The sequence below is a fragment of the Bombus pascuorum genome, chromosome 4 (assembly GCF_905332965.1).
Source record: "Bombus pascuorum chromosome 4, iyBomPasc1.1, whole genome shotgun sequence".
NCBI classification, from domain to species: Eukaryota; Metazoa; Arthropoda; class Insecta; order Hymenoptera; family Apidae; genus Bombus; species Bombus pascuorum.
Genome location: NC_083491.1, coordinates 10,782,101 through 10,795,002, shown reverse-complemented (window position 1 = coordinate 10,795,002; position 12,902 = coordinate 10,782,101). Strand labels below are relative to the sequence as shown.

The 12,902-nt window shown below is 32.7% G+C and overlaps 1 protein-coding gene across 1 annotated transcript in view; it reads right to left on the bottom strand.

Annotated features, from left to right (window-relative positions):
- Window positions 1-12,902, bottom strand: part of LOC132905981 (autophagy-related protein 16-1) — a 602,908-nt gene that overhangs the window by 24,448 nt on the left and 565,558 nt on the right. Inside the window, exons 8-11 of the mRNA XM_060957792.1 lie at window positions 12,725-12,845; window positions 4,627-4,806; window positions 3,294-3,378; window positions 2,769-2,915 (exon numbers count right to left, since the gene is read on the bottom strand). Of these exons, the coding sequence (XP_060813775.1) occupies window positions 2,769-2,915; window positions 3,294-3,378; window positions 4,627-4,806; window positions 12,725-12,845 (533 nt within the window). The remainder of the gene's footprint in view (window positions 1-2,768; window positions 2,916-3,293; window positions 3,379-4,626; window positions 4,807-12,724; window positions 12,846-12,902) is intronic.

The window sequence follows — 12,902 nt, the reverse complement described above, 5'->3', positions numbered from 1 at the left end:
AAGCTTAGCGCGCATTCGAGTCGGGACGAGCCGTTGGAGAAAAATGAGAAAAAGACAATTAAAAGGAGCTGAAGAATGATGTTATATACACGCCTTGATGGCATAGAATGAAATGGTTACGTGAAAATGATTTTTAGTTGAACGTTAATGTGATTTTAAAGCTTGCTTATTCAAATACTCTGCCTCTCATAACAGAATTATGAAACCAATCAAAAATTTCCAATTGAAGTGTTCGGAGCGAGAACCGGTCAATTCTACTATTGGAAACTTCACAGTATCAACCGTCTAGCTAACAGTAAGTCCTCCTATAAAAATTGTTTAAACGTGTAAAGATTATATTAGTAACATATTTTTCACGAGAGACAGTGTGACTAGTAGTGACAGCTTCAATAGAATTTCTTCTTCTTCAGTGGAGTTGTCAGTTTCTTGCATCGAAATTAAGACTAGACAAATGAAAATCTCTAAATGTAGGTTTATTTATCAAGAAGCATACAAATAACGAAGATTATAAATTCAATATACGTAATATTCATTTACTATCTGCATCAGTTTGTGGATTTAAATTTGGACTAAGATTTGGACACCACAAGTCATTTTTCGGTACATGTTTTTCTACTAATGAAGAATCATCTTCTAATTCTTTTTTATCTGACAGGAAACGGATATTGTAAAAGATAGCCGAACTTTTTTTAGACGAAAATTTGAAAACCATACATCAGCACTGATGCTGCATTTTAGGAACTAAGTGATTCTTACATCTGGGAAACTAGATTATCTCTATAATCAGAGGTGTCTTATTTTTGTAATTAGCGATGCGGGATATATGTAGTAAGAATTACTACTACAAGAAAATCCAATCTTTGGAAAAAAAAAAAAAAAATACAGACTCTTGCACCGAACCCTTCGATTCTTATGCAGTTACAGGTTCAAGATATTAGATCTAATAAGTTCATGACTCTCTGTTATGTAAAGTTTACAGCTTTGGTACTACGTCCACTTCTTAGAATACCAATGGGAAATTAATTTAGAACATCGAATAAAATTTAATCTAAATAGTTATGAGTTAACAGTGTAGAAAATGGTCGAAAATTCAGACGTAATTTGCAAAGGTCCATAGCTTAAGGACTGGTTTAGTAGAACCGATCGATCGACAATAATTTTAGCGGCAAATTGTGTAACGGTATCGATACCAGTGCATGGCCTCCCGTAAAATAAATGCGCGATTATTTCCTAGTATGTTTAAATAACGTGTGGAGGCGATTTACGAGTTTTCTGCTTCCAGAATGTAGTTTCTAGCATCTTCAAGTCGTCTTTATTACAACCATAAATTGGGTGCTACATAGAGTAGACTTACCAAAATCGTACCACTTAAAATATATTACGCTGTATCGCCCATTTAGTGTTAATTTTTATGCAAGTTAATGTTGGAAATTAGAGTTTAATGGTTGAGGATTCTGCTATTATGTTTAACTTCTTCCTAAGAGCGAATTGACTTTTTGCAAGCAACCAATCTTCTAAAACTATTGATATTCAAACACGTGTTAAAAATATGTTTGTGCTAAGAATATTATGCAAATAATAAATACAAAAATTATTAGCACCTAAGAATTGATAAATATTAATATTTTTAATATTTCCTTACTATATCTAATAGTTTGAAATAAATTATGAAATATTTCATTTAAAAATAGGAATGGTGTATATAATACTACCTATATTTTATAATACTAGTTTAATAGTAATTATCCAAATAACTCATGACTAAAAGTAGCCATTTAGTTGTCGTTGTCGAATTAACTTTTTATACTGATAATATGAAAATTTATGAATTTTTCTTCAAGATAAGCTTTTGAAACAATTATCTATCTTATACAGGAAACAGTAATTAGAGTAATGAATAAGATGGTGTAGAAACACGGTTGGTACGATTAATAGTAAACCTAAGTTCATTCGATTAAACCAAACACAATGAAATTAATCTAAGTGATTATACCGTACAGTTTGAATTGGTAACATGAATCACCAATCGTTGCTTCAGGTCTGTGTTTGGTTACTACATATATACTTGTACGATTCAATTAGGTTCATTTCTGATTACGCAATTTGATATGAATGGTTGTAATCAATATGGCACTGATACGGAATACTAATATTCTCAATGATACTGACTTATAATTTCAATTTTTAGTATATTTTAATATTACAGAAAAAAGGTAGAAAACTATTTCTAAAGTTTATGAAGGTGACGTCAGAATTTTTCAATTAGTTCACATATTCATAGAATACAGTGTGAAAAATACATATTAAATATTCTATTACGTATGATAAGTGAGTTTAATTAACAAATTTTCTGACAAACAAATATCCACCATTTTAATATTCGTAATACAAGTATAAATAATGAATACATAGATAAAAGAGTGTTTTACATATTCCCATAAATTTCAATCACCTAAATTTTCATAACTAGATTGTAAATTTGACTGAAAATATATATCACTGTATTTCATGAATTATTAAATGAAAGATTTTATTTAGCTCAAAAATCAAACGGTACTATATAAAATCATTAAATATTCTGTTACTTTGAAGTTATTGTATTTAATTGTATATTATTGCTTCTGTAACAATTATGAATAATATAACTGAATTATTTTACAGCGTCATAGTACTAAATAATTTCAAGTGACGAATTAAAAAAAGATGCGTTTAGATTTGAGTTAGTAGCGTTGATTAATCATTACTAATTATATAGAAGAGTTACTTACGAATGGTTTTTCAGCACGGTTTCAATCATATTGGTAGCGACTGACCAAATGAAAACGGATCCATCCGAAGAACCAACTGCTATATATTGGCCATCTGGACTGAAAGTAGCTCTCGTCCAATCAAAGCCGACTTTAAACCCATCAGCACTAAAAATTAAAGTAACGCACGTAATTAATTTCCTGTTTCTTTAATACAACGATTTCATCGAAATTAAATGTTTGTTGAAATGATACTTGTGATATTTGCGCCCCAGAATGTTATTAGATATTAGTGTAAGTACGATACTACATTACTTTGCACGTAACTATTAAAAGGAATCAAACATTAAAATCTTTGAAATTCTATGAAACCGAATAAAGAATTTAAAATATATTTAACTGAAGATGTTTTGGTTCGAGTCTTGAAAGCTCAAATTATATAAAATTGTACAAAATCGAACAAGTAACAGGCCCGTTTCTCTACTTCTGCATTCCACTTTGTAAGTCGTGTAATGTTAAATAGATCCATAATAAAATTATACTCACCTAAATGATCCAATGATCTTCTTCATTCGTAAATCAATGAGTTTTAACGTATCGTCTCTGACACAGCTCAGAAGGTAATTTGCATCTGGAAACAAGCAGGTGCCGCTATTTGAATTTGCATGTCGTTAATGTTAAAGTTAAATTGGTTGTGCTAATACGGTTAGCAATACAACAGCTTGTCTATTCTGTTTGAATAAACATAATCGCTGATTATGTTCTGATTGCATTTACTTCATGTTGCGGTGGAGTTTCCGCGGTGTTGCTCTATTATTCTAATGGCGACAAAAAGAAGGAGTACGTAAGGAGAGGAAAAAATACGTTTACTACAGCTTGAAATGCACCGAGATGCTAAGTAAATAATTCCTTTTCGAGACGCATAAATCTTATGGGGTGGCGTTCGAGAAAGGTTTCATTGTGAATCTACCGGCCACATTTCCTAAGAAATGGTACATTATACTTTAATGGAAGTATACATAATGTATTACGTTGAATGATAAAGGAAAACCATTAAACTGGCGCGATGTAATCGAGCAGAATTCTACAGTCTCTGGCAATATCGTTTCATTCGTGTTCTATTCTCGCTTTGCCGAAATTAATGAAACGCGAGCTGCATATTCCCAAAGAATTCTTTAATAAGTATGACAACCTAACAGATGTTTCTGGATATGAATATTTCAAATGTCATCATAGACTTTTCAGTGTTCATAGAACAGACAATTCTCAAGTTCCCTCAACTAAAACTGTAACCGTACTTAGTTTCCTTAGAATATTTTACACTTAGTCAAGGTAAATTGTGCATGATTGTTTGTAGCTTTTTACCAATCAAGTAATTTCATTATTCCAAATTTATAAGAATCATTGTCAATTCTAGAATTAAGTTCTTGGAACAGAATTGTCACAGTTTCTTTATTAATTTTAAATTTCTTTTAAAGTAATTTATGACAAAGTATTTTAAAAATTGTTTAGATAAAATAGATGCCTCTAACATTTCTTGGATTTTATTCGCAGGTCTTTTCTTCAAATTTAAGCTTATGTAAGAAAATCACACGAATATTTTAATTACATATTTATGGCGTTAAATAATGATGTTTGAATATTTTTAGAAACTTCTCAATGAAAAAAATCAAACGAATTCGATTAAAATAGTCGTATGATTATCAAGTAAAAAATATGATATATCTTTTCGGTGACTAATTAATAGCGAGGTGATCACCGACTAAGCGTTACCAACAACAACGACGTTCGCTTCGTAGAAGCAATTCCAGGAATTAGGGGTGATAACTCCATGACAGGAAAGGGAAAGTTATACAAAGTATCTGGAAAGGAAACTTACCACGAGATAAATCTAGCGACGTCACTTTCCCTTCCAATAAAATATCGTTCGAACTGGACTCGGCTCTGGTGTCCCAAAATCTAATTCTCTGATCGAAATGGCCACTAATTATTGTAGAACCAGCACCATCAGAAGTTACAAGATCGTTACAACTGGAACCCGCAAACTTTGTCTCTATACCTGTAAAACAAAATTCAACTGACATCAAATATTTGTATTGAAAATAAATTTTGTAAAACGTTTAGTTGCTTGAGGTATTTTATTAAATTAATTATTTATGTCACAAAAATTATTACACATATGATATACATTCGAATAATAATTTAACAACTGTACCTATGAATATTTACTAGACGATAATTTTTACTATTTTGTGTTTATTTTTATATTCGTGGTCTTGTACGTTTCATATTTTATCTAGAAGAAGAATTAATGATTAAAAATCTGCTTTTGTAATATTTAATATGTATGTACATTGTAACGTGTACTACAATACCCTAGAAAGAATAGATGCGATCGTTTCTACATCTGAAATTTCAATCACATCGTGTATTTCTGTATTCACATAAAATCTGCTTACGTCGGTACACCTAAGTTGACGGGTATGATGCATCGCCATGAAGTAATTGGACCCAGTAATTCCATCTTCACAGGAAGCACAGTGCCTCAAGCGATATCAATAACCGACGCGACGTATCGTCGCGGTAAGTTCGACAAGCCAATTGATCGGCTAGTAAATCATCTTTGATTTAATATAGATCACCATTGACAACGTAAAACGGGCATTTCTATGTAAAATTTGCAATCATACGAATGAACAGTTTGGGCATGGTCAGCTGTTGAACTCTATTCGTGATTTCCCCGTTCCAAACCCAATAATTGACTACTGAATTCTCGAATAATCTTTATCATAAGGCTTTATTATAGATATTTAAAGATATTTAAATGCAAATAATAAGATATTTATTAGATATTTAAATGCAAATTTAGGTAAATTTTTTGAAAGAACATATCGATGTCGTAAGTATAACACAATATATGTATATACTTTGCCTATTTCCTTTGCCATATTTACTTTGAATTTCTCTATGCAAAATAAAAAAAAGAATAGTAAATTTGAAAATATGTGTAAAAATACGTATATAAATTAATTAAGAGAAAAAGATGTAAAGAATAACTATACGTTGTAAATAGGTATTAGATATTACATCCAAGAAAATATGGTATAATATAAAACTAGTATAATTAACAGTAGCAATTACATTCCCTTTGAGACATATTGTCCAATTTATATAACAAATATATTGAATATAAAAGTAATTTCTAATCTCAATTGATTCTTTGATAACCTGCAATAGAAATTAACTCTTATGTTTATTTTACTTTCTCCAGTGATATATAATTATAATTTACTTTGATAAAATCAACCGAATTCTAAATTCTTATTATTCAGTTATAGAACTCGCTGATGCGTAAGTATTAATTGCACGTTCGTATACATTTACGCGAAGTTTATAGACACATTTTATGCCCTTTGTATCCGTTTCCTCCGTTACACGTTGCAAACAGCAACAGTTTCCGGATTCGAGCAACTGAAGTACAGTCTAAAGTACCTAAGCGTTTCTCGTCGTCGATTCACTTTTCCTGCTGCTACCCGTATTAGCTGAGAAGGGTTCTCAATGGATTACAGTTAACTATAAACGCGAGTTTCCGAGCGCTTTCAATCTCGCGAACACGCTCTCTTTTGTGAGTTTTTGAGGCTAATCTACATTTCTAACGACTTGTGTCAAGCAATTCATCTGCCATAAAAGCATACATATGGTATAAAATGATTTCCAAGAATGAGTAATGGATCTTTCAGATATAACCATGAGCGAATCGCAAAAAGTTATTAAAACAGGAAACAAATTACTGTCTGCCAGCTAATGACGCCATTTATCATTATTCATCAATCGTTATTTATTAGAATATGTACGATAACTTAACTTAAAAAGTAACGAGAACGAATTAATGAGTTTTAGTCTGTAAATAAAGATACAATGATATAAATTTGCTATATAAATTTAAAGATAATATTGAGGAACCAGTAAATTTCGAAATAAACTATTTGTTACGTTCCATACATTGGTATTTTAAATAATGAATGAGCATTCCTAGAATTCCCTAACAGAGAAGATATAAAAAGTTGAACACAGAATATACGATACAAAACTTGAATCCCTTATTTATACGAAAGTACATTAGTCTCCGACTTTATGGTATATCAAATATTCTGAATGGAACAATTACTATAATCCATTTATCCATTATCCCAAAATTATTTAAGACGAGGAAGATAAGAAAATGATACCACTTTAAGTGATAAATCTTCATCTCTCTTTCCAGATATTCTGGCTCTGCTAATTATTTGCTGTTTATAAACAGGAATACTCCAATTAAAATGGAAGAAACGTAGCAGTTGTATCCGTAAGCCGATGCAGCTGCGAAACATTAACAAAACGATAGCAAGAGTAAAGAAGAGAGATAGGTAATAATCCGATAGAAAACAGCTGATCCACTTTAAGCATCGGTTTTTGTCTTAAAGCGTCCTGGCTAAACAATAATTCACGCTTAAACGCGCTTTCAGCAACGCCGTTCTCCATTGTCCGCTCCTTGCGTAGCGAGATTTATTTGCGCTAAACTTTTGTACACCTCTTCCACCGTCGTCCGCCTTTCTGTGATAGCACCGGGCTTGGTTTTCACTATTTTGCCCGTAGGACCGCGTTCACAACAAAAGCGTGAGAACCCTGAACCAAAATGAATGTCCGGCTTGTGTCTGTGTGTATCAACCTGCACCCGGTTCTTCTATCTCCGCCTATGTGAAATTAACTTGGATTTAACTCGTGAAAGCGTACAAATTTCGGCGAACGGTTCAAGTGTGTCCTACTGGATTTACTAAACCAGCTTTATATTTATACGTGTAAAGAACATATACGAAAGAAGAGAAGAAAGAGGGGAACGTCGAATTGGAAGAGAAAAAAGAAGAGCCCGCGCTAGTACGCTTGCACTATTTTGAAAAAAAAAAAAAAAAAGGATTGAAGTTTCGCCTTTCCGCGTTTAGATTCATCGAGTGCTCGTATCCGCTTGGGACAACTTAGCAAAAGAACTCCACTTTTTGCGTTGAACGAGTACACGATCCTCCGTTCCAGTATTGCTGTACAGAGTGATTTCAGAATGACTGGGATTATCTGCAGAGTTTGAAAGTACACAGAAACAGCGGTCGTTGGACAAACGTGTACGTAATATGAGTGATATTCGCAGATTTGAGGAAAGATATAATAAGTCATAAAAAATAAAATAATAATAAAATAGGTAAAAATAAAATAATAAAATTCGATGAGTATTCAAATATTTTCATGAGCTGCGGTGTATTAAATCAAACTCGAGATCGAATTTGGGAATTGATATTCCAGAAATCGTGATCTCGCTCGTGTCAATTTTATCGCATTGCCTCGATTCACCTTTATCGTAAAAAATTATTCGTTTCTCCGTTATGCAATCTCACCGAAACACCTTATATTTCCAGGGAAATTATGTGGAATAGGATTTTTATTATCGGATTGATGATTTAGAAAGGGATAAGCCGATTATTTACAACCGTTCGAAACCGATCGTATACCGAAAAAGAAATACAGATCGTAGCTGAAGATTCAGCGACGGTATATAGCTAGACCCTTGCACGTTTTCAAGCCGCGATCTTTACGTGATAAGCGGTGCTTTGAAGAAAGGGGCAAAAGTGATAATTTAGTGGCGGGGTGAAAGTGGCTATTCGCCGCGGTGAAGTACAGAGTAGGTGAGGCTCTTTCAGCAAATAGGGGCGACTTTAAAGGGTACGAAAAGTAAATTGAACGAGGTGAATGGACATGATCAACCGATATGAAGCGCGAACCAACGAAAGGCATGAATAGTTTGCAAATGTATGCAGGATTTACAATTCGATCCCTATGGACGGTTGACTAATCTCGTGAAACCATATCATTCGAGGAACCCCGTTCGAGATATCGATTTACACTCTGGTCAACATTGCTACAGAGGTAGCCGAAGTTGTGGGTGATGTGCGGCCCCCAATGGTAGGTGGAGTTCTATTGACAAAGGATACACGATGTAGCCTGCCGTGGATGATAGTACACCGGTCGTATTAATTTGCAAGATTCGACTGAAGGATCATAGCGAAATTTACCCACAGTTGCCGAGATTGTTGCCACACGACCCGTCCACAGAGAACTTGTAGGTAAATAATCGAAAAGAGATTTAACTGTTACCGTGAAATACTCTATCCGTTATAAACATTATAATTTCGTTTTAAAATTAATTGCATGACGTAAAGTCTCGTCAACAATGGCTCGCAAAAATATTCGGATACCTTTAGAAATTTTTTATGAATATATTACATGTTATACAAAATTATCGTTATACGTAATGAGACAGGATTATCACGGTTGTGTTGGTAAGGTTTGAAACAAATCTGAAAACCTACATAGAAGCCACAGAGATCATGAGAGTATGTAAAGAGACAAATGTGTAAAAATTGTTTTAAAAATGAAATCTTTTATAGAGTAGATATAAAGAAGAATATGTAATTTTTTTAAATTTTGCAATGGGAAGATATATCAAATCGAGAAATAAGAGGTGACAGATGACATCTAATAAAGAAAAAATAAAATAAAAGAAATCATGTTTTGAAGGCATTATTAAGCAGAATATTTCTCACCTAAACGGCTGACAATTGCCGCGTGCGCACAAATTGATATTATAGATGGAAACTAACGGTTTTATTTCTATGCGAGGGTGGTTTATAAAATAATTCCGATATTTATTGACCGTTCTAGGTAAATATTTGGATAATAAATATATCACGTCGAAGCATTTTCGTCACTGTACCGCGGATATATTTCATAGGTATCATAACTTTTCACTATTCTCTTAATCGTTTTCTTTTTTTTTTTTTCTTGAACCGATAAAAAATTGTATTACTATTTTCTTTTGCAGAGATTTTACCTGAATATAGGAAAATTAGTGACCGTACAGTAAACTTTGCAATTCCTCTTTTTTGCAAATAAATTATACAGAAGTATCTACATAAACTTATGCACGCATCCAATACAATATCGTAAATTGCAATCATTTATACAAGTTCGAATCTAGAACATGCATAAAACTTGACGTGGATAATCTTATTTTTACAGCATCAAAAATCACGCAAATTTTTGTTACCTGATTACGTTGCTTTCATTCTTTAGAACAAAATATCAGGGAAAATTCAAAACCTCCTCACTGCTTTAGGTGGAGAATAAAACATGAATATTAAAAATATTACGTGACGCTTCTTTTTAATACAGTTCGAAAGAAAAAAGAGGAAAATAAAAATCAAATTTCCTTGCCAACAACGACACGTATTATACATCTTCGTTAACGGTCTGTATACAAGCAATTTGCATTTCATTAAAATTTTCGCGCTAAAATATTCAGTTTAAGACACTAGGCGATTCGCCAAATAATCTATTCAAAAAACTTCGCAAACTTTTATATTAAAACCGGTGGAACAGAATTAAGGCTGTCTCGTTACAAGCTGATCTAAATTAAATTTCTTCTTGTCGGAACTTCCGTTTAATCGTTCGTCCCATCTACCTTGAAAATGGGCGCATTCATCCCGCATGAATTTACCAATTTCTTATCGAGTCCTTTTTATCGAAAAACATCATCCGTTAGAGCCGTCACTGATCAAGAACAAAAGCTCGTCTCCCGACAAGAAAACTGCAGGTTGAAGCAACTTCGAAAAGATTTCGCTAACTGCAGATAAGAACGTTATCGTCTTAATTAATCTCACGAAGTGACGACGCAACGAAAGATCACTTTTATTCGATCCTTTTACGACCCAGTCATCTTCCAACCGAATATATTAAAAATCCTTAAGAAGATTCCAAAGTTCGAGCATTAAATTATAATCAGTGACGAACTACTAGCGAAATAAAAATAATATGATCCGACAACTATTATGGTCATTGTGGTGAAGTTTATATTTGCTTGAAAGTGTGTGAAAGTGTTTAATGACTTGGAAGATCAAAGAATACTTTTACGCAACAATTGAACGTTAAGCTTATATTAGGTCTAGAAAAAATGTTTTGTATTTTTAATTCCACACTTTATGTATTTTATGAACAAAATATGTCGTTATTCTTAAACGTTGAAATATTTCCAGTTGCCGAAGTATTCTCTGTTAACGTCAATAACTTTCTTTCCATTTTTCGACCGTTTTTGATTCAGTAATGTTTGTTGTTTCTGAACCTCAAACTTCTTGCAGTCACCGATACGTAGTCTATGGACATTTTGGCCCAGAGCCAACGTCTCGTTTGAGAAATCTTTGGTAACACTTCTTACGCGTGACATTGTTACTAAATGCAGGAATAGAATAATCTTAGCAATGTCAGTAACATTTTTATGTATTTTTCACTATTCTCTGATTTTAAGTAATAGCTATAACCATAATGCTAGGCGCAAATCACGCTATAAATTAAATAAGAGCATTATAGACACGCTAAATGAAGCTCTTTTTATATTCAATAGAATTTTTTATTTTTTTACATGAAATAATCTCTCTTTTATGTATCATAATCCGGCAAAGTTATCGCACAATATCGTCGACGCTATTTTAGATTCCTCTATTACGGCAACGTTATGCCTCCTGATGATTCGAATTAGGCGTGTAATGGCTTTACGGGCGCTCGTAAATAAGGGAAAGCAAGGAGAAGATGCCGAGAATCGAATATAAAGGTGCGAGGAAATTGAACTACCCACTTGCAAAGAATTTTTTATATTAGTAACCTATTATATTAATATAACGAGACATTGTAATCTATTAAAACACGTAGAATTAATTTATTTTATCAATTTATCTATAAATTATTTAGAAATATTTTTAAATAATTCAATACTATTATATACCTAAACTGAAAATAACATTTTACTTTTATATAAAATATAAGTATTAAAAATTATTAGATTACCTTATATATTCAGAAACCATAAATTTAGCAAATACGTGGATACAGTAACTAGTACAAATTTTTATCTTGAGGATACTTTAAAACGCGTATGATTGGAATATTAAACCGTAGAAGAATTTCAAACGAAAACAATGATAATAGTAGTTCTACATTCGCTCGCATTAATTTCACGCTTTAATGGTTGAAGAACGTATATGTATATATATCATGTTGAATTCTTTGACCTGTTCCACTTGTAGTGCCTTATTTTTATTCCACTACGGATTAAACTAACAAGATCTAGTTCACGTATCGATAACGAGGCAATATCGCAGTACTTCAAATGTAAAAAGAAGAAAAAATACATAACTATCTAAGAAAGAAAATAGGCAATTACGTAAAGGAAAAAAAAGAGACAACCATTGGTGGAGATACTACATGTTATAATTGTAATCATAAAAATGAACTAGCTTCTTCAAATTACTACAAGATATTTCTACGTATCCATAGTTCTATCTACAGGTAGAACTATTTAACTAATTTAGCTAATTGATAATATAAATAATGCATATAAGAACTATCTAAATTATACAAATTATAATATAAATAATATAATTAATAGAGTGAACCCTATTAATTAATTCTACTGTCATTTATAGACTCTGTAATACGAGATAACAAATAATGGATTAAGCAATTTATCTCATGTTTCTACGCAAACCTACAACACGGTGATTAATTTTACAGTCGTTAGTAAACTCTGTAACAGTCGTTCAATTTTCTTAAAACAATTCGTCCACGTACAATACAGTTAAGGGTGGCCTCAAACTTATGGCTCGTAATAGGCGTACATACGAAGAGGTAGAGTCGCGCACCTTTTATTGTCCCACGACGCTAGTAAGCATATTAGCATTATTCATGACTAATGGCAATAATGAGGAGCGTGATTACCGGTAATGCAGTACATTATTTTCTGTCTATAGCGCAACAACGTTCTGGTTACGGTTAAGGATAAGAGTGCGCCAGTGTACTGTGTACGCTAAACGCTTGCTATTTGTTTGGCACTGGTTACTTACACGCTTTGCTACGCAGGTCCCAAATTTTTAGGGTACGATCGTAACTGCCAGTAACTACTTTTGAAGGCTCGCCAAGAAACTTCGCCGCCATCACCTTCCCACAGTGGCCCGTTAGAGTGTGCTGAAACAGAAATGGGAATGTCGTTTTGGAACATTTACCAACTCGTTCCGCGTGATA